At 57.4% G+C, this 27,128-nt stretch overlaps 1 protein-coding gene across 2 annotated transcripts; it reads right to left on the bottom strand.

Annotated features, from left to right (window-relative positions):
• Nucleotides 1-1,325: 1,325 nt before the first annotated feature.
• Nucleotides 1,326-26,684, bottom strand: SETD1B (SET domain containing 1B, histone lysine methyltransferase). 2 transcript variants are annotated; one of them, XM_030336477.1, is made up of 17 exons: nucleotides 26,677-26,684; nucleotides 25,722-25,909; nucleotides 25,380-25,478; nucleotides 24,476-24,746; nucleotides 22,295-22,407; nucleotides 20,172-21,410; nucleotides 15,850-16,677; nucleotides 15,202-15,463; nucleotides 14,744-15,123; nucleotides 14,545-14,650; nucleotides 13,012-13,503; nucleotides 10,400-11,659; nucleotides 9,360-9,526; nucleotides 6,948-7,079; nucleotides 6,743-6,862; nucleotides 6,527-6,664; nucleotides 1,326-4,010 (listed from the first exon to the last, which is right to left on the bottom strand). In XM_030336477.1, exons 2-17 carry the CDS (start codon nucleotides 25,893-25,895, stop codon nucleotides 3,837-3,839), a joined length of 5,955 nt encoding a protein of 1,984 aa, XP_030192337.1. In that variant the 5' UTR covers nucleotides 25,896-25,909; nucleotides 26,677-26,684; the 3' UTR covers nucleotides 1,326-3,836. The 2 variants fall into 2 exon arrangements, with proteins under 2 accessions (XP_030192337.1, XP_030192336.1); XM_030336476.1 differs by lacking the exon at nucleotides 26,677-26,684 and adding an exon at nucleotides 26,413-26,518.
• Nucleotides 26,685-27,128: the final 444 nt, after the last annotated feature.

Here is a 27,128-nt window from a genome sequence, read left to right as displayed (position 1 = left end):
TTTTCCTTTCCTGGCTCAGTTCCGCCCTCAGCCTTTTCCATCCCACCCCCCACCCCCCCAGTCCACCTTCAGTGGTGCTCACCTGTCCGGATGTACATTTCCGAAAAACAGCCCGCCACCAAGGACCCCTCCCCCGCCTCCGTTTCTTCTGCTCACGAGTGAGGCTGCAAAGAACATCCTTGTACATATTGTTGTCTGCTTGTGGCTTTCAGGCGCAATTGCAGACAGTGGAACATTTGTGCAGGTTTATGTGCACTTTGAAGCTGGTTGTATCTGATTTTTCCTCCTAAACTTTGCGGCAATTTAAGCTTACACTAATGGTGCACAAGTGCCCCCTGCCCCGGCCTCGCCAACATTGACCATTTCGTGGTATAGTTTGCATTTCTCTAGTAAAGAGTGAGGTATGGCATTTTTTCAGTCGTGCTGCTTACTGCTGAGGTTTTGCGTCCGTCCTTCTCCCAGGTAAGTGGATATCGTCTAACAAACTCTCCACGGGCCCCTGGGCTACCCCACCACTGGTTCAGGCAGGGTTGAGACCCACGGGGCACAGAAGATCTGGGATGCCATAACACTGGCTACACTTCATGCTGCTCAGCTTGTGACTATTTTATTAGTTCCTTTCCCCTCAAATGCAAACTAGAGGGCTATCTCCTTAAAGGGAGTATTACACATTTTTGAGATACCTACCAGTTTTCCAATTTCTTCCAGTGATAGCAATAGGATATTTGAGCTTGTTTCCTAATTGCAAACCTTCAGCAGTGTCAGATACCTAAGATTTTTAAAGTTCTAGAAACAAAACTTGAAGGCAAAACAAAAACAAAAAGCAAACACACACACGCACACACACGCATACACACGCACACACACACACACACACACACACACAAAACAACTTGGGGCGCCTGGGTGGCTCAGTTGGCCAAGCGTCTGACTTGATTTCGACTCAGGTCATGATCCCAAGGTTCGTGAGTTCAAGCCCCGCGTCGGGCTCTGCGCTGACAGTGCGGAACCTACTTGGGATTCTCTCTCTCCCTCTTTCTGTTCCTCCCTGGCTCATGCTTTCTCTCTCAAAATAAATAAATAATCTGAAAAACAAACAAACCGACAAAGCATTAAAAGTTCTGGTCTGACTATAACTTGGCCCAGTTCACAGAATCCACCTAACAGGCTCGGAGTTTAAGAACCACGGGTCTGACTGGACCACACCACACTTAGCTCCTTGTACCTCGTGAGCCCAGCCAGCCCACCTCCGTGTGAGCAGGGTGTACCTAATCAGAAAGGAAGGAGGAGGAGCAGAGGGAGAGAGGAGAGCAAGAGAGACGGCGTATCTGTAAGAAAAGTCAGTATATTTATGGTTTGCTTTATAAAAGTTACTATAATACAATGGTACATAGTATTGAATTCACAAAAATATGAACAAATATTTACAACAAGACACACCCACAACGGAAACACTTCTCTTCAAAACAAGTTACGTACGGATGACAGAGTCTATATGCACAAACATCCCTAAAACTTATGGGTTCTCTTCTTTGCAGGAGGAGAGAGGCAGAGAGGGAGGGACAAGAAAAAAAAAAAAAAAAGTAGGAACCCCCAACTTTTCAAAAGCAAAGATTTGTTCAATGAAAATGAAGGCATCGAAAGAAAAACGAGCCACGTTTCTGGATATGGCCAACCATTTTTGGGGTGGGCCGGGGGGTTCCCGGGTACCGGTGAGGGTGCAGCCCCTGGCCCATTGGGCAAGGTGAGGCCAGGGTGAGGGACGAGGGTGGCCCCCAAGCCTGGTTTCCTCACATCCCCCTCCACTTCTATGGGAAGAAGGGAGAGAATGAAGGCAGCCCCTTGGGGGCCGCACAAGTAACTTAAATCAACCATCTCTACAAACTACACATTTCCTCATGTGAAAAATAAATATTTTCTCAGTTGCACAATTAGGCAGAAAACCGCAAACGGAAGAGAAGGTCACCGCTGTGCCCAGGTCCCTCCTCTGTGTCTTAATGCCCCCGATTTCATCGACCTCGACCTTGAAACTGGTGGGCACAATCTCAAACAGAGAGGGCATGGGGTAAAGAAATTAAAAAAAAAAAAAAAAAAAAAAAAGAACACAACAAAACCACCAACGACAAAAAAAAAAGAGAGAGAGAGAAATAACAATTCTTTGTACAGAATTTACATGATAACAAGCTTGACACAAGCTGAGATACCAGAGGCTCCGGGCCTGCATCCATCCGCAGGGTGGGGGCTTCCCCGCTGGGAGCTCTCCCGTCTTGGTGAGGACTCCTGGTCACAACAGTCACTTTCCAGAAATTATTTACATGCCTGCTCTGCTTTCTGGGGTGCGAGGGACTTGCTTTTGTGTGTGTGTGTGTGTGTGTGTGTGTGAGAGAGAGAGAGAGAGAGAGAGAGAGAGAGAGAGAGAGAGAGATTTTTGGAAATACAAAGAAATGAGCAAAAAAGTCTCCCCACATGTTTCTACAAGAAACAATGTTCCCGAGAAAAAGTCCTTTATGGCAGCCTATATACAGAAGTTGGTTCTGAACTTCAAAAACCTATTTCTTCCCTTCGTTTTGATTTTATACACGCACAAGAAAAAAAAAATCTATGGAAATAAACCCTGAAGAGGATGGTGGGGAAGAGGGTAAAAGGAGTTAAAAAATAAAAAACAAAAAACTGTCAGACTTAGATCTGAGCTTTAAAAATCTTCTCCAAGATTTTCCTTTCTCTGGGAGAATAATCTCACTCTGAAAATAAATATGCTCTTGCCTCCTTGGGATGAGGGGGCTGCTGGCAGGGTGAGTTCGGGTGTGGGCCAGGGGCAAGCGGGTGAAGCTTATAGACAAAAAAAAAAAAAAAAAAAAAATGCCACACGCATCTGGTCAGAGACCCGAAGTGGCGGGACTAGGGGACCCGCCTGCCCTGGGAGGCCCTCCTCCTGCCCTGGCGGGGGAGGCGAGAGCAGGAGAGAGTAGACAGGACCCTTCCCAGTGCCCCCACGCCCACATTGGGGCCTCCGGGAGGCTCCCTCATTGCTGGCATTCGAATGAGAAAGTAAACATTGAACCCAAGATTTTGGGGGTGGCAGGGTGTGGGGTGGCAGGGAGAGCCCAGAGGAGAAATTCCTGCCTGGGACCAGCTTGGCTCCACCAGGGTCTGCTAGGGGAAATGGCGCCCCCAGGCTGCTGGGGAAGGAACAGAAGGGGGGGTGTCTTCTCCTCACTGAGTCGCTGCCAGCAGAGAGGGGGCCTTGCGTAGTGTTCTGAGGTCACAGCCTGGGGCTGACCCCCCTCCTCTCTGCAGCACCTGGCCCAGCGCCCTGGCCCGGGGGTTCCGGGACGCGGGCCGACACACCACCATACCGAGGCCTCTGCAGCCCCCGCCAGGGGTCCCCGCTCTCTGATTCTGCCTTCACATTTCAACGGTTAAAATGTCTTTTCTTACGACGAGGAAGAGAGTAAAGAGAAGACAAAACAACATAGCAGCATTCGTGGATAGAGGCTGACCGGGAAAGAGAAGGACAGAGACAGAGACGGAGAGCGAGAGACACGGACAGAGAGAAGTTTACGCTGGAGTTGAACAAAAATCCTGAAGGGAGCATTTTAAAAAAACCAAAGAGACATGGGCCGAGAGACACAGAAGCCCTTTCCCACTGAGGGGCTGGAGCTGCGCTGGGTTCTGGGGGTAGTGTTGGGGGCGCCAGGCCCTGACATGGCCGCTGGGTAGGGGACAGCACCTGAAATGGGGGTGGGAGGTGGGGCTGGGCCCCGGGGGCCAGGGGCTCCACGCGCGGGAGCCCCAGGGCAGCACGGGCGGCCTTCTGCGGGGCGCCGGTGCGGGGCCTAGTTGAGGGTCCCCCGGCAGTTCTCGGAGCCGCACAGGCAGGGGATCTTGACGTCCTCGATGGGGAACTTGTAGTCGTAGGTGATCTCCTCATTGACGTTGATGTGCTGCTTTGAGTAGATGACGATCTTCTTCTGCGACTCCACCGTGATCACCTTGGCATAGCAGTTGGGCTGTGGGTGAGGCGGGAGGGGAGGGTGAGCCAATGACCCACCAGGCACCCAACCCGGGCCCCCCAAACCCGACCACGCTCCATGCTCAAAGCCTGACTAACTTGCGTCTTGCCCCCCATTTCCACTGGCCACCTGCTCCAGGCCCCCGGCTCCCCTGTCTGGGTGACAGGGACCCTTGCCTCTGATAATAAATAAGAATGATGACAATGGTGATGATACTAAATGATTCTCCAGGGCTGCGATTTCCATTTACACTACAGGCGACTTCCAAGTTTTTGTATTTCTAGCTCAGGCCTCACTTCTGAGCTCCAGAGAAGGGGTCAGCCAACCCCGGCCGGCAGCTGCCTGTTACTGCAAGTCGAGTTTTCCTGGCACACAGCCACACCCATTCATTTACACACTGTCTACAGGCTGCTTTTGTTACAATGGCAGTTAAGGAGTTGCTAAGAGATTGTCTGGGCCACAAAGCCAAAAATATTTACTATCAGGCCTTTTAAAGAAAAGGATTGCTGGACCCTGCTCCAGACCCAGAAATCCAAGTGTCTGCTTGATATCTGCCTTCGGCAGCTCCTGGAGACGTTTTTGACTCAGTAAGCTCAAACCTCAACTGTAGGGCGCCCAGGCCCCCAAGCAGCCGTCTCCCACACCTCCTTCTTACACCGAGGCTGGCTCTGGCCCACCGCTGTGCCCAGAGGGTTCTCCCTCCAAAGGACCTACTGATTCTGTCTACTGCCCTTCACCTCCACTGCCGCAGCCCCAGCCAGGTCTCTCTCATCACTCGGCTGGACCTCAGCAGCTCCCGCTACCTCGCTGTCCTCTGAGATAATCTACTCCTGACCCAGCAGCCAGGCAAATCTTCCCACAGGAAGAGCAGACCCAGTGGTCTCATGGCTCGAAACCTGACAGTGGCCCGCTTGCTTGGCTTTTAGAGAAACTTCTCAGCTCGGCCTGCAAGGCTGAGTGATCTGGCCACCCCAAGCCTGCCAACCTCATTCTCTTACCCGCCCTCTCAACCCCTACTCCATCCCTACTGTCCGCTTTGCTGTCCCTTCAGGGCCTCATTCAACGGAACACTTGCCCCACTCCCTACCACCTGGGTGATCCCCTCCTAACCCTCAGGTGCCACACGGAGGCAAGAGGAAGTCCCTACTGGCCCCAGTGATGAGAGCTAGCTGTGTCCGCTGTGTCAAAGGGAACTCATTGGGGCGCCTGGGTGGCTCAGTCGGTTAAGCGTCCGACTTCGGCTCAGGTCATGATCTCACGGTTTGTGAGTTCAAGCCCCGCACTGGGATCTGTGCTGACAGCGCAGAGCCTGGCACCTGTTTCGGTTTCTGTGTCTCCCTCTTCCTCTCTGCCCTCCCTCCCTTGCTCGAGCTCTGTCTTTCTCTCTCTCAAAAATAGATAAACATTTAAAAGAGAGAGAGAATTCATTGGTTCTCCCAACAACCTACAAGGAGAGACCATTACCATCCCTGTTTTACAGATCAGGAAACCGAGGCACTGAGACGTTAACTAACTAGCCTACAGTCACTTGCTAAGTAGCAAGGTCATGACTCGAAACAAGAGTTGGGCATATTTGCTCTGGAACTAGCCTGTCCCCTGTTTGAAGCTCCCTGTGCCTGTCTTCGGCGTGAGAACCCCCCTTGTTGTCAACACTCACTGCCCCCTGGACCAGTGCCATCCACCACTGTCACCACTAGCCACGCGAGACTATTTAAGTTAAACTTAAACTCAATTAAATTAAAAACTCAGTTCCTCAGGGGGCGCCTGGGTGGCTCAGTCGGTTGAGCGTCTGACTTCAGCTCAGGCCGTGATCTCCCAGTTCACGGGTTCGGGCCCTGCGTGGAGCTCAGTGCTGACAGCTCAGGGCCTGGAGCCTGCTTCCGATTCTGCGTCTCCCTCTCTCTCTGCCCCTCCCCTGCTCACACTCTGTCTCTGTCTCTCTCAAAAACAAACAAACATTAAAAAATAAGTTAAAAAAAACCCCAAAACCAAAAGTCAGTTCCTCAGTGGCAGGGGCCACATTTTAAGTGCTCAACCCCACGAGCAGCCGGTACCACAACAGTGGCCACTACGGATGCTGTGCCACTCACAGAGTTCTGCTGGACACCACCGCCCGGGGACCGAAGGCCTCTGAGGGCCGAGCCTGACCGCCGGCGGCACAGCAAAAGGCCAGCACGGAGGAGGAACCGGGCAAATGTGAACTGAGCGGACTACTTCCGGAGTGAACTGAGCGGACTACTTCCGGAGTGAACTGAGCGGACTACTTCCGGAGTGAACTGAGGGGGGACTACTTTCGGAGCACCTCGAGTCTCGTCATGCCGTTTTGCAGAAGGGAAAACTGAAGCTCAGGGGGGCAAAACGCGGTGTACGAACGAGGCCTCCCCCGACCCTGCCTCCGTCACCCTCGGGCAACCAGAGCTTGGGACGGAGGCCGTGCCGATTCCGTGCCAGAAGCTTCTGGGTCCTTCGGGCACAGCGGCAGGGGCAGCAGCGGCCTCCGGACAGGCACTCACGTTGCAGCTGTGGTTGATGAAGCGCGCGAAGTTGCCGCACTTGGTGGCGTCGATGATGGTGTCGTGGTCCACCCGGAACATGTAGCTGCTGCCGATGCCCTCGTCCTCGTAACGCTTTTCCCGCATGTCCGCGATCACCTGGCCGGGAGCAGGCCTCAGTCGGGGCTGGCCCGGCCCGCTCCCACCCCTGCTCCCAGCCTGCCGGGCGGTGCCTACCTGGCGGATGTTCTGGCCCACGTACTCAATGACCATCTCGTCAGCCGCGATGGGCTCCATGGCGAACAGGCCCCAGTCGTGAATGTGGCTCTTGCAGAATTTGAGCTTCTTCTTCCGGAACTGGGGGAGGGAAGGAGCTGAGAGGTGAAAGGCCTGGCCTCAGCCCCGCTGCCACCCGGCGGCCCTGGGTGGGGCCCGGCCTCACCTTGAGCTGGTTGAACTTGAGCAGGTCACTGTCACAGCTGCCAGTGAAGGAGGACAGGAGGCGGCGCTGTTCAGAACGCCGCTCCGAGCCGGCCCGAGTGGAGGCGTGTGGCTGGGCCGGGATGCTCATGCCCTGTGAGGGGGACGGGGGGGACGGATCAGGAGGGGTGGGACCGCCCTGCTCACCGTGGCACCGGGACCGGGCTCCCTATCACGCCCTAAGCCCCGGGTTCCTGTCGTCCCACCCTCTCAGCCTCCTTGCTCTGGGCTTGGCCGTGCCTGTCCCATCCCTACTTGTCCCCTCTCCTCTTCCCTGGTCCTTCCTGCCAGAATGTGAACGTCCTCAACGGCCTCCGGTCAGAGAACAACACAACTTTCCCTTCACGCTCGCCGTCTCTCCTGTCCCAGCTAGAAGGCTTGGAAAGAACTCCACTTCCGGGAGGCGAGATGGCGCGCGTCCCTCCGCCCTGTCCCCCGTGGCTCTCACCACGGGCCCTCCGACCTCCCCAGGCTTTCGGGATCGTGGCTCTTTCCTTGGCACGCTTCCTTCTCTTCCTTCCCTCGGCCACCCTCGTCCTCTGCCCTCCTGCCCTCACGCCCTCTCCCTGGGTGAGCTCTTCCTTGCCGTGACCTCCCATGAACGTTTCCATCCCGATGACTGGAAGTCTCTCCCCTGCCCCAAGTTCTCTACTGCACCCGTATATCGAACTGCCTAAAAGACCTCACTCCCTGGATGTTCCACAAACCCCAAAACGCAAGCTTCCCACCTCAGAGCTTGGCATCCAGCTCCCTAGTTCCCCAAGCCAGGCCCAGCTGCATCCCAGCCAGGTCCTTGGTCTCCTCCAGCCAATCCAGCCCCCCGTGCTGTCCTTTTGGCTTCCCGATATCCCACTGTTCCTGCTCTTCTTTCAAAAACATCCACTTTTTTCTCACAGCAAATCAAGTTGAACCTACCCAAATGTCTGGACTGGGAAATGCAGCAGCTGTGCACGGTCTCCCCTGTGGACCCTTGGGGTCAACTCTCCACACGGCAGCCAGCGTAAGCTTTGAAAATCGTGGGCCGAGCCACGTCACCCTCACCCTCTCTCTGGAAGCCCTCATGTGGCTGTCACACACAGAATACAAATCTCACCTCATCACCACAGCCTCCAGGGCCCTGAGGACTTGTTGTTCTGTCTCTGGTCTCAGCTAGTCTTTCCTTTCCTTTCTCACACCACTGAGATCCGTCCCCCCCCCCCCCCCCCAGGGCCTTTGCACATCCTGTTCCCTCTGTGCATGACTTCAAGTCATTCTTGAAAAGCATGACCTCCAGACTTAGTGACCCCCTCTCCTGTCTTGTTTTGTTTTGAAGTAGGCTTCATGCCCAGCGTGGAGCCCAATGCAGGGCTTGAAATCATGACCCGGAGATCAAGACCTGAGCTGAGGCCAAGAGTCAGATGTTCAACTAAGCTATGCAGGCACCCCATCCCCACTCCTGTTTTAACTTTAAAAGAACGGGTTTTTTTTTTTTAATGTTTATTTATTTTTGAGAGAGAGAGACAGACAGACAGAGCATGAGCAGGGGAGGGGCAGAGAAAGAGGGAGACCCAGAATCCGAAGCAGGCTCCAGGCTCCGAGCTATCAACACAGAGCCTGATGCGGGACTCAAACCCACGAGCCATGAGATCATGACCTGAGCCGAAGTCGGACGCCTAACCGACTGAGTGAGCCATCCAGGCCCCTAACCTTTATTTATTATTATTTTTTTAATAAAGTAGGCTCACACCTAACATGGGGCTTGAACTCAAAACCCTGAGATCAAGAACTGCACGCTCTACTGACTTGAGCCAGCCAGGCTCCCCTCCTGTTTTAACTTTTTATTGAAGCCTTTTTCTACTTCTCTGTGGTCTCTCCCAGTTATTCACGTGGCTCATTTCCTTACTTCATTCAGGTCTGGCTCAGCTGTCACCTTCTGTGACCCCTCTGACTCCCCAGTCCCTAACCTCCTCTCCTGTTTTCCCCACCTGGAATTCTATGTTTATTTGTTCGCTTGATCATTTCCCACCTCCCCGCTAAAATGGAAGTTCTGTGAGGGAAAGGATTTTGTTTTGTTCACTGCTGTAGACCCAGAACAGTGCCTGGAACACAGCAGGCACTCAGGAGATGTTTGCTGAATTTAAAGAGGAGAGAAGGAAACTTCTGGAAACACAACTCCACTCTGCTCACATCCCTGATGAAAATCTCAGAGGCTCCCACTTCCCAGCCTCGCCTCACCTTTCCAACCAGGGTACCCGGGTGAATTAACGCCTAACGCCCCCTGAGCCAGCCCCTCTGACCCCACAACCCCTCATGCCACCTGGTACGCCCCCCTCCAGAAGGTCCCCACCCATGGCAGCCTGGGAGGCTCCAGTGTCCAGGCACCTGAGGGCAGTACCTGGGTGTCTGTCGGGGGCTCATCGGTGCTGGCGCGGCTGCTGTTGAGGTATCTGAGCTTGTCCTTCTTGTCGATGGTGTAGAAACCCTCGCTGCGGGCACAGCCCGTCACGTGCTCACGGATGCCATCGTCCCGTTTCTTTTTCTTAGCTGAAGAGAGGCTGGTGGGTGGGTGTGGGTCAAGGGCCACATGGACATTCTTGAAAAGCCCCTCCCAGTCCTTCCAGAGACAGCCCCACTGGGCCTGGCCTCTCTACCCTCAGGCTAATTTCCAGGAGGTTCCATCCCCCACACCTACACCACCTCCGCTGAGGGTCAGAACTCTTGTCAGGGGTACCTGACTGCACGGTCCTGGGTGTATTTCTTATCTGCTTCCTGCCTCAGTTTCCCACCTGCGCACTGGGGCAATAACAAGGCTTCTCTGAATGATTACACACGTTCAGGTGCTTAGCAGACTTCCTGGAACAAAGGAAGTGCTCAGTAAACTAGTTTGGTATAAGGGGTATAAAGACAGCTCCAACTTGATAGTTCTGTCTTTGCTGGTAACACAACTATCAGGATTAGCATCATGGTTAAGAGCCCAGACTCTGGAACCAGATTTGCCTGGGTTCAAATCCCAGCTCTGCTACGTCATAGCTGTGTGATTTTGGGCAGGTCACTTAACCTCTCTGAGCCTTGGTTTCCATATAAGTGAAATGGGAAGAATAGCTCCCACCTCACTGACCTGTTGGGAAGATCAAATTAGGTGATGGGGGGCGGGGGGCCAGGAGGAGTTGGCCCTCCGTCAGCCTCTGCTACTCTGATGTTGTGCGATCACGCCGCTACGTTTGGCCCCGAGACCCGCTAACTCTGGGGGTGAGACGGGCCTGGCACAGAAAAGGTGTTTTAAAAGTGCCAGTGATGACTCCACATGGAGCCTGGCACGGTGCCAGCAGACGCCACTCAGTAGGTGGTGGGGAGTCGGGCAACTGCCTTCGTGGGTATCGTGGGAGGCAGGGCCCGGAGAGGCGGGCAAGGACCCCACCGCGTCATCTAGGATATAGGGATGGTAGACCCAGAGTGTGTCGTTGAGCCAGTCCATGCCATTGTCCTGCTGTAGCAGCCGCTCATAAGTGACACACAGGAAGCGGATGTCCTCCTCGTCGATGCCACCGTTCCAGATGTCGTACAGGATGGTCATCTCCTCAAACTCCGACCGGGGCCGGAAGAGGGGCTGCGGTGGTGAGAGCTCGGGCGAGGCTGAGGCCACCAGGTCCTCGTGGCGTTTTTTAGGCGGCCGGCGCCAGGGCCCCCGAACCTTGGCCAGGTCCATGAACTCCTCGGTGACCTCATCGCGCCCACGGGGGCCTGGAGGGATGGCCTCCGAGGGCCACTGGTTCTCTAGCTCCTTAAAGGGCAGCTTGGTAGGCTCAACAGGGGGTGGAGGTGGGGGCGGAGGAGGCTGGGGGGGCAGAGGGGGAGGGGGGGCCGGGATCCCCGCGTTCCGGAAGTCCAGGGTCACGGCCCGGGGGTCATGGGTGCTGGGGAAGACAGGGGTCTGTGGCTGGCCTGGCAGGAGCAGGAGGTCTCTGCCGAGGGCGGCCCCCCCCGGTGGCCGGACCAAGGGCCCATCCAAGGAGAGCACAGCCGGCGGGGATCGCCGGGGCCTGCCCGGCTTCCTCTTGATAGGGGGTGGGCAGGGGGCCAGGGGCGCAGGCAGCAGGGGCGGCAGCTGGGTGGGGGCCCGCGTCTGGGCCCGCAGGACAGGGACGGGCAGTGCCAGGGGCAGGGGCAAGGGCAAGGGCAGGGGGAGAGGCAGGCCCGTCTCCAGGAGCACCGGGGAGGTCAGGGGGCCAGACCGCTCATCGCGCCGGCCAGCTGGGAGGGGACAGACAGGCAGGAGCAGAGGTCCGCCGGGCTCAGGGAAGGTGGGCGTGAAGGTGAAGTCCCGACCAGGTGTCCTCGGGAGGCCCCCGCTGCTCAAGCTGGGGGACTGGGATGGGTAGGAGAAGGGGCTGCCGGGCACCTGCGGGGAGCTCAGTGACAGGCCACTGCTACCCCCTGACAGCGGGGGCTCCCCGCTTGGCGTGGCCGGCACCGTCTCTGTGCTCTGTGACTTGGCCAGGCTGCCACAGAGACCCGGAGTACGCGGGGGCTGCTCCTCGGGAGGCGGCTCCAGAGGGACGGGTGGGTGTGGGGGCTCTGGGGTCTCGGGCTCTGGCGGTGGGCTAGGCGGCCGAGGTGGTCGAGGGGGTGGCAACGGCGGCTGCAGTGGTAAGGAGAGCAGCGTAGGGGACTCGGGCGCCACTTCCAGGTCATCCTCTGCAGAGAGATGGGCAGAAACCAGACCGTTATTACTGGAGTCAAACATCTCGTGGTGCCCTATTTATGCTGCCCTACTCTGTGCTTGATACCCGACCTCACACCCCTCTGGGCCCCCTGGCATTCTGTGAGTGTGGGGACCGTCCCCCCACAACTAAACCACTCAAGGCTTCTTAGTGCCCAGCCCAATGTCTGGCACACAGTGGGTGCTTGATAAGCTAAAGATGTAGGAGATATGGTTCTTAGCCTTTGGCATTACGTCCTTAGAATGGTGTTCTTGTGAACAGGGAACATCCCATGGATCCAGAAAATGGGCTCTGCTATTGAATAAAATTCAACAAGTCCCTTTTCTGCAGGACTTGTCAGTGCCTTTCTCCCAGCATTTATCTCCATCGTCACATAATATATTTTCTAGCTTATCTACTGTCATTTATCACCCTGTCTTCGAATGTAAGCTCCATGAAGGCAGATACTTTTGTCTGTTTGGCCACTGTTGTATGGTCAGTGCCTAAAACAGTACTGGGGACACAACATAGGCTTAATACATACCTATGGCAATATTCAAAGACCTGAGGTTCTGTAGCCAAACAATACAGAATTAAACAAAGTATAATAGGTTTCTTTCCCGAAGGATGTATTCCAGGATCGAACTGACCACACAGTGGCTACATAAGTTTAAGTTAATTAAATAACATTACAAATTCAGCTCGGCAGTAGGCACTTGCCACATTTCAAGTGCTCTTAGCAACATTGTATTTAATGGCTATGATCTTGGAGAGAGCAGATAAAGAACGTTTCTATCACTGCAGAAAGTTCCACTGGACAGTATGTTACAGCCTTTAATATGCTTTGTGTGGCTCCAATAAGGTGGCAGAGAATGCTGTGTCCATGGCCCTTCTCACCTGGCCCAGCACCCCAAGCCTCCCCCACCTGCCTGTCACGAAAATGACCATATACACCTGCTCCCCACCCCTGCCACACCTTTCTGAGCGCGTCTCATAGGACTAATGGTCCAAGGAGCAAACGGTGGGGAAATGTGGCACTGAGGAACGGTGACAGGAGCAGTTCTCTCAGGCAGCTATCTGAAGTTCCGGCTGGGTGCCAGGCTCCGTGCCGGCACATTATGTCATCTCACTCTGCCCTCCCGCACGACCTCATGGGGGACATACCACTGATCCCACATTACAGATGGGGAACCTGAAGCTTGGGAAGGTTACACGAATTACCCAAAGGAGCCTGGGCTCGTTCTGCCGGTGAGGACATCCTGCCTCCATCCCCACCACCTCAACCGGGGTGGGGGGGGGGGAGAAGGTGGGGGGGTGGGGGGACGGGCTGCGGGCTGTAGGTGTTACCTGGGGCAGGTTCCGGGGAAGGCGGGGGCCGGGCCTCCGTCTCTCCAGCAGGGGGCTCTGGAGACAGCAACCTGGCCCCTTCTTGCTTCAGGCCAGGCTCCTCCGAGGGCTCCTTGCAGCCTGCCAGCTCTTCGACACACACAGGCAAGGGGGGCTCTTCCAGCACGGAAGTCCGCTCCTCGGGAGCTCCGTCCTCAGCTTCGATGTCCACCTCCCCTTCCATGACCGAGGACTCTGTCACAGGTGCCCCCGTGGCCACATCCTCCTCAAAGTCCTCATCGGGAGCAGCAGGAGCCATACTCTCGTCTGCTGCTGCGGTCTCCTCCTCCGGCTCCTCCTCCTCTTCCTCCTCCTCCTCCCTTGCCACCAGCTCCTCTTCATCCTCTGAGGATGACGACGAGGACTCGGAGCTTGATTCGAACTCAGAAGACTCAGAACTCTCGCTGGAGGACCCAGCTCCCGCCTTGGACGTGGCGATGCTCACCGTCTCCTCTGGGCAGGGGACACAGGGGACACAGGCATGAGCCCTTCAGCGTCTGCTGTGCGCTCCGGCTAGATGCTTCCCCAAACATCTCAGACTGATGGCGCCCAGGCTGAACGCGGCCCTGATATCTCGGGGCGGGGGCGGGGGGGGGGGGGCCCTGCATGTTAACTAATCAGCATTTAAAAAAAAACAGAGGCGGGGCGCCTGAGTGGCTTGGTCAGTTAAACTTCGGACTTCGGCTCAGGTCATGATCTCTCGGTCCGTGAGTTCGAGCCCTGCGTCAGGCTCTGTGCTGACAGCTCAGAGCCTGGAGCCTGTTTCAGATTCTCTGTCTCCCTCTCTCTCTGCTCCTCCCCTGTTCATGCTCTGTCTCTCTCTGTCTCAAAAAAATAAACATTAAAAAAAAATAAAAAACAAAAACGGAGGCGAGGGGCGCCTGGGTGGCTCAGTCGGTTAAGCATCCGACCCCGGCTCAGGTCATGATCTCACAGTCCGTGAGTTCGAGCCCTGCGTCGGGCTCTGTGCTGACAGCACAGAGCCTGGAGCCTGCTTCGGATTCTGTGTCTCCCTCTCTCTCTGACCCTCCCCCGTTCATGCTCTGTCTCTCTCTGTCTCAAAAATAAATAAACATTAAAAAAAATAAATTAAAAAAAAAAGAAAACGGAGGTGAAATCCGCGTAGCATAAAACGAACCATTTTAAAGTGAATAAGTCAGTGGTATTTAGTACATTACAACTATCTCTAGTTCCAAAACGCTCTCATGAGCTCAAGAAGAGACCCAACACCTTTAGCTATCGCCCCTCCAGCCTCCCATCCCCAGACCCAAGCAACCACTAGCTTACTTTCTGTCTCTGTGGAGGGACCTGTTCTGGACATTGCGTACAAATGGAATCGTAGGGCGAGTCCTGTGCATGTTTTAATGAGCTCACGTTTCAAAGACAAGAAATCTTGCCCCAAAAGTACTGCTGAAAGTTGCTCGGGCTCTGGTCTCTGCACGGGGGCCCTGGGGCAGACCAGGTGCCTCGGTCCACACCGTCCACACCGCTCACCTCCGTCCGAGTCCCCTTCTTCCTTCTCACTCGCCTCTGACAGGGCTATGTCCTCGTCCTCATTCTCAGACTCCTCCTGCTCATCGCTGTCTTCAGCGTCATCATCCTGGGGGAGGGGGAGGGAGAGGGGAGGTCAGGCTGAGCAGAAGGGCCCCCCTCACCTGGCCCAGCACCCCAGGCCTCCCCAACCCGAAGGTACCTTATCTGATGTGGATGAGGTCGAGGAGGAGGAGACCTGGCTCCTGGGGCCTTCCTCCTCCTCCTCCTCCTCTTCCTCCTCTTCATCCTCCTCCTCCTCCTCCTCCTCCTCCTCCTCCTCCCCCTCCTCTTCCTCCTCAGTGCTTTCCCGCTCCTCCTTGTCAGAGGCCGAGGATGAGGGTGAGGTCGTGGAGGAGCCCGAGGATGAGGACGCCGATGACGATGAGGACACCGACAGTGACTCCTTCTCATCCTCCTCCCCGCCACTGTCCAGCTCCAGCGGCCGGGCTGGCCGGCGCCGCACGCCCACGCCCTTGGGGTCCCGCTTGGCAAGCTCACAAGGGGCGTCCGCCATATCCCGGTCCCGTTCTCGCTCTGACTCTGAGGGGAGAGAGGGGTGTCCGAACTGGGCTGGGGAAACACGGGAGAGCCCAGCGCCACGTGAGGGGGCGCACATACCTTCATCTTCCTCGTCCACAGAGGTTGAGGGCCGCAGGCGCTTCTGGTCACCAGAAGAGGCTGTGTCCGGCGGCTCCTTCCTCTTGACCTTGAAGGAGGGCAGGCGGATGGCCCCGCGCAGCCCAATGCCCAGGCCGAGGCCCTCATAGCCCAGGCCCTCGCCCTTGCCCCACGACTCCAGCAGGCACGAGGCGATGCGGTCCTTGGGCTTTGGCCTGTCCTCGTCCTTGTGCTCGCCTGACTTCACTGGGGTCAGAGAGGCCTGGGGTGTGAGAGAGGAGGGGACTGTCACTATGGTTACGGTGCTGCCGGTGGACCCCCACCTCCCCAGTGGGTGGCCCTCCCTAAGCAGCCTGCCTTCCCTCAACAGTGACAGCCACACAGTAACTGGCACTTCCTTCCCACCAAGTCGGCTGGGCTTCGTGCCCGCCGGACATTCCCAGCGCCCAACTCCGTCTCACTGAACTTCAACCTCCTTGCCTGCAGAGCAGGCTACGTGCGGCAAGGACACATCCGCGTCATGGACACACAAGCTTTAGAAGGTTAACACTCACGCTTTCCTACTTGGGGGTTACCGGGATCAGTGTCCCTCGGGGGAAGAGAGCGTGCCTGCTGGCCGCCCGGGGGCACCCCGCACTCGTTGCCTACCTTGGCCATCCGCTCCTTCTTGTCCCACCACTCGTCGAAGGCGCGGAAAGCCACCACTTCCACCATCTTGCGGTTCAGGTCACGCTTCATGATGGCCTTCAGCTCTTTGAGCACCACCAGCAGGACGCCATCCACAGTGGCCTTGTGTGGGTCCTCCTGGCGTGGCACGTAGCCTGGTGGCGGCACTGATGGGTCAAACTTGGGTAGCGGTGGCCAGGGCTGCCCGCGGCCCGGTCCGCTGTTGCTCAGGGAGAACGGGCCCCGGTAGGGCGGCAGGTTGACAAACTGCAGCCCGGCTGAGGCGGCCGCGGCAGCAGCGGCCATGAAGGGCGGGTAGGGGCAGGCGCCCTGGCCAGTCATCAGACGGCTCAGCATCTGCGTTTGCATCTGGAAGGACATGGGCATGCCGCCCCACTGGCCACCCAGCACGTGGCTCATGTCCACCTGCATCACGGGAAACAGCCCTGGAGGGAAGGGCGGCAGCGGTGGTAGGATGGGTGGGGGTGGGACACCAGGGGGGGGCGCTGGCAGGGGTGGGGGGGGCACCGTCACAGCTGGGTGGGTGGGGGGCGGGGGGGGCGGGGGAGGCGGCAGAGGCGGGGGCATGGGGAAGCCTGGCTGTGGTGGGGGCGGCGGCGGGGGCGGGGGCAGCGGCGGGAAGCCGGGGGGTGGGGGCAGCGGCAGCGTCGGAGCCAGCACAGAGGGGGCTGCCACGGCTGCCGCCCCTGGGGTCACCACCATGGGTTTGGGGCAGTCGGCGCTGGTGATGGGGGCTGAGGGCATCTCATCGTCCGAGATTTCCATGTCCTCGCCCGAGGACTGCTGGCCCTGTGGGGAGAGCCGGGGAGAGCGGTGAGGCTGTGCCTGGGAGGCCAAGCTGGCTCCTAGAGCCCCTTCCAAACACCAGAAAGCTCAAGAAGCCTTTTGCAAGACTAATGAGCAACACGGATTCTGCAGTTTGGGCCCTAGTCCCCTCCCTTCTGGACCATGTGGCTTTGGGGAGTCACTTAACCTTGCTAAGCCTTAGTTTCCCCATTTGCATTATGGGCATCTTAATACCTGCCAGTTGGTTTAGGAGGATTCATTCATTCATTCATTCATTCGGTAAACACTTGCTTATTAGCACCTGCTGTGTGCCAGGCACTGTCCTAGGTGCTGGGGACACAGCATTGAACAAGACAGACACAATTCTTGCTCTTGTGGAGCTAAGTTTCTAGAGGGAAGAGACACAGGAAAACCAGGATGAAGAGGAGAAATATAGAGCCCACCTTGGAGGAAAAGAAAGCTGGGGAGGGGGACAGGGTGTAAAGAGGGAAACAGATTCCATGTCAGCTTGAGAGATTCTATTTCAATTTGTAATTGGAGAATACTAATAATTAACACTTCTATAGTGCTTCCTACGTGCTCGGTATCTTTCTAAGGCCGTTCTTTTACCAAGGAAATTGGAGCACAGAAAACTTAAGTAACTTGCCCAAGGCCACAGAGCCAATAAGAGATGGAGTCAGGATTCAAACCAGTTAGGCTCCCAGTCAGCCTGCTGTCCTCACTGCTGCAAAGAGGGCCCGGTGGCAAGGGCGACATTTGAGCAAGGAGAGTTAGCAGTTTTAAGGCTGCATAAATAGGAGGTATGTCTTTTTATTTTCCTTAGTTAATCTTTCATCTAGTCTTGAGACTGCACAACATCTTGTTTCACATCAGCACTGTAGCCTTGCAAGGTGGGGCTCTACTCCAATCCCTTCTGACAAGTGAGGAAACAGAGCCAAAAGCCACTGGCCCAGGAGGCACAGCCGGTCAGAAATAAGGCTGGGACTCAAGCTCAGGATGCCTGCCGTATGGAATCCAGGAACACTCACTGTACCAGGCAAACAGTGGGGAAGCCAAGGATGACCCCAGCTCCGAAATGGGCAAGGGCCCCTTTACATTGGGACACAGGCCTGGAACTGGAAGGAGGCATTGGGGTGTACCTGGTAGGGTTGGAGTGAGAAGGCAGAGCAGGGGTGGGGAGAGGAGAGTTACGTCACCCCCAGGCTTTTGTGTCCGGACAAGAGGTGAGAAGGTGGCTCAGGCCCTGCCCTAGAAGATCTCGGTAAGGTGACAAGAGCGTTTGTAGGCTGCCACAGACAGGGAATGCATTTGAAGGCTGAGGGGGCGCGGTCTGTACAGGCTGTAAGGTCAGAGGTCAGATCTTCAGGTGAGGGAGTCCTCAAAGGGAAATGCGGGGGAGCGCCCGCGGGGAGAAGAGGAATACTAAACTTTCAGCAGCAGTAGGAAGCTCAGGATTTTGCTAGACCCCCACTACACACACACACACACACACACACACTCTCTCTCTCTCTCTCTCTCTCTCTCTAAAGGTCCGCACGCACATGCAGCAGGAGGGACTGGCAGGCTCAGCCCGATACTCCGGGACAGCGCCCGGGAGATCAGTCCCGGACAGCGCCCAGCGAGGCGAGCGCAGCACATAGAGGGTTAACCCGGCATCGCGGCCAGCCAATCACGAGGAGACCCGGGATCCTGCGCTCCAGCCCTCGGCCCTGCCCCTCCCTCCGCCCCTCCGGCGCCAGGGGGTGGGGGTGAGAACCAGCGGGAACTAGCCGAGCGCACACTGCTCAGCACCAGCCCGCGCGCGGTGCCGGGAGCTTCCCTTGCGGGCACCTCAGTTAAGCCGAAGACCGTGTGAGGCAGGTACTTTCACCGTCCCATTTCACAGGCGATGAAACTGAGACTCAGAGAAGGAAAGTGCCTTACCCAAGGTCACATAACCAGTAAGCGACAGAGCTGGGTTTCCAGGCTCACGGACTGGAGCCTGAACTTTTAATCACCAGCTTCTGTGAAGAAAGGGAATCTCCCTCAGTGGTGCCCCTGCTCTGTCTCCGGAGTCCTCAGCCTGAGCTAGCTGGGACTCCCTCCAGGTTCAGTCTGGAGGAGTCCGGGTGCTGCTCTCCAGGCTGCCGGCAGGGGGCTCCCGAGGGCCAGCCTGGAGGTTATCTGTACTTCGGTCTTACTACCGCTAAGATCTAGGGGCATCCCGACCCCATCTCTCTTGGGCTTCAGTCTCCCGCTTCCCTACAGTGACATGATGGGAGAGCCCAGTCCCTCCGTCTACCCTGGGATTCCCAGTCCCGGACCATTCTGTCAGCATGGTAGACATCCCCCAAGCCCAGGCAGCAGAGAGGAAGGGAAGAAAAGATGGCAGGGCTGCCAGCCCCCCACCTCTGCACACCTGTCAACTCCTCCTGCCCGGACCCCTTGGCACCAGAAACCACTTCCCCAGAACTGCCTGGAGGCCCCCTGGAGCCCCGGCCACCTGCAGTCCCCTCCAGGGCAGGCCAAGTTCCTCTCTGTTCCTCCCCGAGGCAGACAAACCTGCCTAATCAAAGAGCCTGGGAAGGGGGGACCCTCCCTCCTGCCGCCCACAAGGGCACAGAGCTCTGTCTAAGCCCCTGGCTGCTCATGCCCGCTGGGCGCGCAGGTTCCAACACAGGTCTTCAGGAGGACCAGGACAGGTGCCTGGACCAGGAGTGGGGAGGAGCAGAGCCAAGGAAGATGACCTAATCCATCCCTCCAAGGGATTGTAGCACACAGCAGCCCCCACCCCAACCCAGAGGCTGGAGATTTGGGTAATAAGACCCCAGATAAAGATCTATGGCTGAGGAGAGGCTGGAGAATGGTCAGTTTTGCCTGTTTCTGGCTGTGGCCTTCCCCCTAGGCTAACCCTTAAGTCCCGACTCCTGGAAACAGAGGAAAAGCTAAGGGAAAATTCAATGCCCTCCCTGCCCACCATGGCTTCCTCTCTTCAGAGGGCACCAGGTTCTAGGAGGCAGTGCTCCAGAGCTCCCATCTGGCCTAGCCTAGCAGAATGCTCTGGCTAATCCCTCCCCCCAAATATGCCTGAGTGTCAGGATCAGCCCTGATCACCCTCAGGCGACCCAACAGACAAGGGGATCCAGAACCATTACCATAGTCCATACTATCTGGGGTCTCGGCAAACTCCCACCAAAGAAGCTCAAGTCAGAATTGATCCCTAGGAAAAGTCTTAACTTCCCATACCTAACAGGAGAGCAACAGAACTAGGTCATGTTTCCCTTCTCTCTATGGCTGCTAGGTTGCTCAGAGCCAAAGCAGCTGCTCAGTCACAGCCCCTGGTGCTTTTTGCGTTGGCTTTTTATTCTCTGTATTTGACCGGTTATTTTAGCTGCCCTAACCCTGTTACTTCTGTGTTTTAGCTAATTGTCCTGAGGGGATAACGTTTCAAAGGAGGAAAGGGAGACACAAGATAGACAAAACCAATCCAAGACAGAGGTGGACAGACATGGTGGTACCTCATCCATCTTCTCTGAGGTTGGGGTCCTGTCTCCAGCCAGGTCCAAGGCTACCTCAGTTGTCTGGCCCAGAAGACCAGAAGGGTCCGGGGGGCCTGGCTCCGGAGGGGGGCGGGGCCCCACGCCCAGGTCAAGCTCATCATCCTCGTCTGAGTCGGGTAGCGGCGTGGGGCTGATATCCTCCAGGCCGGTGCTGGAGGGGCGTGAGGAGGGTGGCGTGGGGCCTCGAAAGCCTGGCTGGGAGTTGGTGCCAAAGGGGGCCAGTGGGGAGAGCTGGGAGGAGGAGGAGGAGATGGGGCTGCCCTCCATCTGCAGCTCCGTATCCGAGTCCTGCTCTCGAAGGAAGGGCAGCTTGGTGCGCTGTTCCTTCAGCAGCATCTCTATGCGTGAATCCAGGCTGTCGTGGGGCTTCTCCAGCCCCGCAGGTGAGGACTCCAGCGTAGGTGTGCCTGGACTGTCACAAGGCTCAGGGCTCCAGCCAAAGGTCGGCCGGCCACCCAGCTCCATGCTGTTGGCATCAGGGGGCGGTGGGCCGGGCGGTGTGCCTGGCTTCTCCTTGGTCAGGGGTTCGGTGGGTGGCAGGGGTGGGGGCGCAGGTGCTCTCCGGAATTCCCCACTCTCACGGGCCCCAAAGGTGGTTGTGGTGGTGGGCTCCTCAGGGGGTGGGGGGAAAGGGGGCACAGGGGTCTGATACGGAGAGAAAGCCGACTTGAACGTGACTCCAGGAGCGGGAGTTGCTTGGGCAGGCGGTGGAGTGTGGGCGAACGTGGCCGAATCCTGTGGTTGGGCCTTGAATGGAGGGCCACTGCTGCCCCCACTGCTGCTGACTGCCCCAAACGGGAGGTCCACGGAGCCCCTGAAGGCAGCTGGGGCCCCGGCCACTGTGGTGGCCGCACAGGAGTTGTGGACATAATGATGCTCGTGGCGGCGGTTGTAGGCATCTGTGAACTTGCTTTCGTGGCGCCGGGCCTTGAAGGTCACCGTGGGGTCCTGGCTGAAGAGGTAGGAGGGTGTGGGCTGGCGGCTGGAGTAGCTGGAGTCCTGCGAGAAGGGGGTGCCCAGACGTGGCGTGAGCGGTGTGCCCTGTCCGTAGGAGTTGGGGGTGTCCAGGCGGCTGCTGGAGTACGCCGTGTCCTGCGAGAAGGGTGTCCCACCACTATTGGGGGTGACCGAGGAGGAGCCGGAGCCACAGCCTGCAGACAGACTACCATCCTTGAGGCGCTTCAGAGCATCTGACAGCTAGAGAGAGAGAGAGGGAGAGACAAGTGAGGTTGCTGGAGGGGGCTGCATGCAATGGATGGGGGCTGTTTTCCCTCTACACTCTGGGGATCTCAGAGCCAAGCTGGTCACTCTAGAACTGCAGCATGGTGGAAGAAGGGGGGGGGGAGGGGTAGGAGATCGAAGAGGAGCTTCTGGATTGTCCTAACTTTTCTCTAATCATAGGATAGCCAGCTATCCCCAAAGAACCTTGAGGGTTTTTTCTAATCCTTAAAGCAGAGAGAAGAGAAGATCCTGACATCTTGATTTAAACTGGGATTTCCTTCCCGTCTCAGACTGTCAGAAATCAAGGATCTTCCAGCAGGGAGAACTATAGTTTGGGGAGTGAGGGGGTGGCCAAGGGTCCTGTTCCCTCTGGTCTCCCAATGTTTTAGGAGTTAAGGCGTGTGACACGGTAAAAGTGCCTAATGAATAACCTAGCTGACCAGCAAGTCGGTGAAGGCTGCGTTCTGGAAAAGCTACTCCTGAGGGTAGGTGAGTTGATGCCAGGGAAGGGTTGGATTGAGAATCTCCCTGTGTGAGGGTGGCCTAGGTAGGAGGCAGTGGTTGGGTAAGGAGTCACGTCAGTCTCGCTCTGGGAATGGGGACCACCGAGGTCTGCTTTCTGGGGGCAGGGCTAGAGCAGTGCCCAGGACATCAGACAGAGCAATGTTTCAGCATTAACACGAAGCCTTAGGTAGGCTGTGGGTCTGTGGGAATCCCAGGCTGGACAAGGCCAGGCTCCTCTGCCTCCTAGGCTCTGGCGTCCAACGCTAGAGATGGTGAATGGGGGCGGAGGGCCCATCAGAAGCTGCTGATGAGTGTGAGTATGTGGGGGGGAGGGTACTGAATGGTAACAAACCCACCTGCAGGGTCTCATTCACGATCGGAGAGACAGCATCCAGCTCACCCACTGGGAGGGTCTGGGGTGTGTATCGGCCCGTGACCAACAGTTCGTAGAACCGCATGCGGGTTTCCCCTGTGGGAAGGGCAAGGGAGGGAGGATTGAGGGAGGCTCCAGGATGGGGCAGACCCCACAGGTTGGCTTATGGGCCCCTGGCGCCTGAGACCCCCAAGCCTGAGAAGCTTTGTGACCCTGACCGGGGAACCACCTCTCTGTACCTCACTGAGGAGTCCGACCTGTTCAACCAAGCTGCTCACCTGTATGATTTTTCTGACCCTAAGATTCAGAATTTAATCCTCTGTGGGGACGGGACTCCCCCCCAAAACAAAAACACCACCCCCAACACAGAGCCTCTCCCTGTCACTTGAGCCATAGCACCCGAAAAAAGAGTCAGGTTTTCCCACTTAACAGCCAGAGCCTGTAGCAGGTGGAGAGACCCAGTGACACAGAGGTGACAGTTCACTTTATTGTTAACTATCTGAGGCCAGGTGACCAGCAGAGTTTGTAAAACACAGTCTAGTACCACGTTACTGTGAACTCCATGGGCCTCCTCCGCTGACCTGGCTGACCAGGCCTCCCCAGCTCTGCCGGGCTGGTCCCACTGGGCCCTGTCTGGTAACCCTCCCCCATCAGCAGAGAGGCCTCTATAGACCCTGGGGCCCCAGATTATTGATATTTATAGAGCCCTCTGAGGCAGCTGCTTACATATGCAAAGGAGGCACATTCCTTGAGCTACACTTTACACTTTGCTGGTCTCTTTCTTGAAATACAAAGTTAGTTGGCAGTCTCTGAGGGCCTCCCACTTTTTTTTTTTTCTTCCTTTTTTTCAGAAATAAAATTTTGGGAAGAGCTGGCTGCTCCTTAAAATGGGCATGTGACAGGGAAGAAGGTTCCACATTCAGTTCTCAGGGAGAAATGAGACTGCAGCCACACAAGGGATGTGTAGAGTTTGAAGGGTCTGTACTCCCCTGACAGAGACGGGAACCCAGGCTTGTGCCCTGAGGAAACTCAGAACTAGATATGGGCTTGGCAAGAGTTTGTGGGATAACGGTGCCCACCCAGTTCCAGCATCCCTCCACAGCCCCCAGCAAGGTCTCAGAGACCTAGTCAATATGTATTCATCGTTGAAAGCACAAGAAAGGTTTAGATTTTCCTGTTTGGGTTTGGTGTGCCATTTGCCTCTAAACACCATGCTCACAAAACTCCTGGAAGCTGGCCACCTAAGCCTTCCCAGACAGTGTCTCCCAGAAAACCTCAAGAAGCACCGGACCCAACAGTGCCTGCCCAGTCACAGGGCAGGTTGGTCCTGAGGCACCCAGCACCTTCTTTCATATGGGCGGGAACTTCCCTAGAGAGGCCACAGGCGAACTTTGGGGGATGCCCTAGAGTCTTGCAAGCCCCTCCATCCGGTCGAGAAGAAGCCTCCCAGGAATGTAAGGAAGGAAGGGTGACTTCCCCAGCCCCACTCTGCCAGCAGTGAGCTCAGAGTGAGCACATAGCGGGATTCCCGGCGCATGGGAGGTGCTGCTGTCTCTTTAAGAGAGAGGAGGGAAGGCACAGTGTCAACCCTTGAGCACCCACAGCAGCCCGCCCAGCTCTATCAGAACATTATCAATGAAACCACACTCTGAGCCCAGATTGGTTCCCACTCCAGAAGGAAGGGGCAGCATGGGGGAGGGGGGGGACCCTAGATCCTTGGAGGATTCCCTTTTTAGTTGAAGGACCCACTCTATATGTATTTAAAGGCATTCTAGTGGCTCCCTCTCAGCTCCCACAAATAAACAAACCCTGCCTCTTCCCCTAACACAGATGGCAACACTGGAGACTGCCTAAACCCAGGCCACTAGGGCTCCAGGAGGGGCCCGCAGGGGTGTCAGTGGTGGGGAAGCCTCTGGGTGGTCCCTAGGGGTACATGCAGTAGCCAAGGACAGCACATTTGGTAAATTATAGCCTGTCTCCTAGCAACAGACAACACATTTAGCTCCATGTGACTCTATCCTCAGGAGGGGGCAAAAAAAAAAAAAAAAGGGCTGTTGGGGGGGTCCCTAAACACTGCAAGAGAGGCTCTGGGAGGGAAAGGAGTTGTAGTGACAGGTCTCACTGCCCCTCCATCGCAGTTTGTCCCAAGTGGGTCTCCACTCACCTTTAGTGTCCAGCTCCACGTGGATGATATTGCCCATGACCGAAGTGCTATGCAGGTGCTGAACCGCCTCTTTGGCTCCCCTGACCGTGGCAAAGACCACCTTGGCAATGCCCAAGTGCTTCTTGGTCTTAGGGTTGTACAAAATCTCCACCTCCTCCACCTCCCCATACTTCTTGCACATGTCCCTCAGGAAGTTTTCTCGGATGTTATCATTCAGCTTGGCAAATGTCACCTGCTTCGGAGGCACCGGGCCCACGTAGAACTCATCGATCTGGCAGGGACGAGGGGGAAGGGAGTTTGGAGAACATTGAAACCGAAGGGAAACACAACATTCCCCACTCGCGTGCCCGATGAAAACAATGAAGGTTAAAAAATAATTTTTTTTTTGAAAAAAAAAAAATGCACGCGGGCGGGCCCGGGAAGCGGAGGATTAAATCGTTTGGAACGTGGAAGTCCTCTGGGTTCGAAAGGAAAGGGGAAAAAGAAACAGTTTCTCTTTCCCCACCCCCCATTCTGGCCTCCTCTCCCTGCAGCCGGGTCAGGGGCGAACCCTTGGTCTATGAAGTTGTCCCCTCTTAAGCCACAAGACTGAGAAGGGGGGTGGGTCCCTAGGCCAAGCTTCGGGGGCTAGCAGGAGCCAGGTGGGGACACGGAGCCCCCAGCTGGGCCGGCAGGGCACTGTATCAGATCCTTGATTACAGTTTCACTGAATGTTATTCTGTTTACAGTAGCTGAGAGAGGACACCCCTCTCGCTGCCATCTCCCCCTCCCCGCCAAAACTTCCCTGGCCATGGACGGCGGGAACTCAGAACCAGGCTAGGCTCCGGCAGAACTGGCGTTATTTTCGAACTCGGGGACTGGGGAGGCGGGGAGAGACCGTGGGGTCGGGGGGGAGGGGTCCTACCTTGAATTTAGGCACCGACAGCTCCAGCTCCTTGTTTTTGGTCCAGATCCCAACGACCCGGGGATCTTCGACAATTTCCACCGGGCGGTTGCTGGACATCTGTGGGGAGGAATGGGGGGGGCGGGGCGGAATGGGAGGGCTGGTCCCACTCCCCAGGGGCAGAGGCAGACGCCCCCCCCCCCCTTCTCCAGGCACTTGTCAAACTCCAGGACTGGGGACCCGGCTGACAGTTGGCCCGGTGGTCGGAAGGGGGGGTCCCTGGGCAGCTCGGACCCCTTTCCCTCCGCCCCGGGCACGGCTGGTGGTGGGTGGGGGCGGCGGGGAGGCGCGCCGGCTACTCACCGCCAGGCTGAAATGCTGCCCATCGTAGCGGTACAGTTTATGATGCCCCTTTTTCAGAGCCGGGTCAATCATCAACTTGTAACTTCTCCAATGGTGGTTCCTCCTCTCGCCCGAAGGGCCGGGCTGCGGCGGGGGCTGCTGGTGGTGGTGGTGGGGGGGGTGACTGTTCTCCATGCCGTTAACCCAACCTGAAAACGAGCAAGTTGTTGTCGTCTCCGCCGCGGCGGCGGCGGCGGCGGCGGCCGCTTCTACACACACGCGAAAGAATCAAATCGTCCAGCCCCCACCCCCTCCCACCTTACCAGCGCGCCCCAAAAGGAGCTGTCTCGCTGGCTCCCCCCAAAATAAGAATAGAGCGAGAGAATAACCCTTCCGGGAGAATTAGGCGCCCGCCCGCTCGGCCACCGTCTCGGGGCGGCAGCGAGGGGCTCCCGGGGGCCCCCGGTGCGTGCTGGCGGGGCCCGGGGCGTCCGGAGGACGCGGGCTCCGGCCCATGGTGCCCGTCCTGCCTCCCGGCCGCCCGGCGTGGCGCTCGCTCGCTCGCTCGGCCCGGCTCGCGCGCTGGGCTCGCGGCAGGCCTGGCGCCGCCCGCCCGCCCGCCCGCTCGGCCGGAGCCCGGGCCGGGGCCGGGGCCGGGGGCTCGGGCCGCCCGGCTGCCGACCGCGGCCTCTCCCTCCCCAGCCGCGCTTACATCCCCGCCGGGCGCCGGCCTCCCTGCGCCGCCAGCCAGTACATGGTGTCCCCCGCGGGAGCCGAGGCCGGGGCGGCCGGACGGGGGGCCGGGAGGGGGGGGCGCCGCCGCCGCGGCTGCCGGGCCCGGAGCTGCTGCCGCCGCCGCCGCTGCTGCTGCTGCTGCTGCTGCTGCTGCCCGGGAGGCGGCTGGCGGCGGAGGCTCGGCTCCCAGTAGCCGCACATCCCACAATACACCGCTAAGGAGCCCGACCCGAGCGCTCACCCTCCTCCTCTTCCTCCTCCTCCTCCTCTTCCTCCTCCCCTCTCCTTCCTCGCCGCTTCCCCAGGCACTCTCCCGGCGGCGGCAGCTGCGCCGCCAAAGCCCCGGGCCCCAGCGGCCCCCCACCCCTCACTCGCGCGCTCCCACACTGCCTCCCCCCTCCCCGGGGGAAGGCCTTTTAATTTATTTATTCTGCTGGGACTTAGGTGGGGGGCTTGGCTGGCGGGGGAGGGGGGGTCTCCCCGGGCTCTACCTCCCGCGGCTGGGGCTACCCTCCGAGCCGCGGCGGCCGCGGCGTGCGCCTGGGGCCTCCAAAACTGTTTCCAAACTGCCAAGACCGGAGGTGGGCTCGTGGGGGCTGGGGGAAAGGGCTGGGTTTTTTGAGGGGTGTGTGTGTATGATTGTGTGTTTAGATGCTGGGAACCGCGGGGGGAGGCAAGACGACTCGAGACGAG

Source organism: Lynx canadensis, chromosome D3 (assembly GCF_007474595.2).
Source record: "Lynx canadensis isolate LIC74 chromosome D3, mLynCan4.pri.v2, whole genome shotgun sequence".
Taxonomy (NCBI): Eukaryota; Metazoa; Chordata; class Mammalia; order Carnivora; family Felidae; genus Lynx; species Lynx canadensis.
The sequence above is the reverse complement of the archived record's forward strand: the minus strand, read 5'-3'. Positions and strand labels throughout refer to the sequence as shown.

Bases quoted from the DNA above. Each gene is read 5' to 3' on its own strand.
- SETD1B (XM_030336477.1), bottom strand. From the start codon at position 25,895: ATGGAGAACAGTCACCCCCCCCACCACCACCACCAGCAGCCCCCGCCG. The intron at 13,504-14,544 runs GTGAGCGGTGTG...TCCCCTGCCCAG, and splicing joins AGAAGGGGACTCGGACGGAG to AGGAGACGGTGAGCATCGCC. The intron at 4,011-6,526 runs GTGAGTGCCTGT...CCTCACCCACAG, and splicing joins TCATCAACCACAGCTGCAAC to CCCAACTGCTATGCCAAGGT.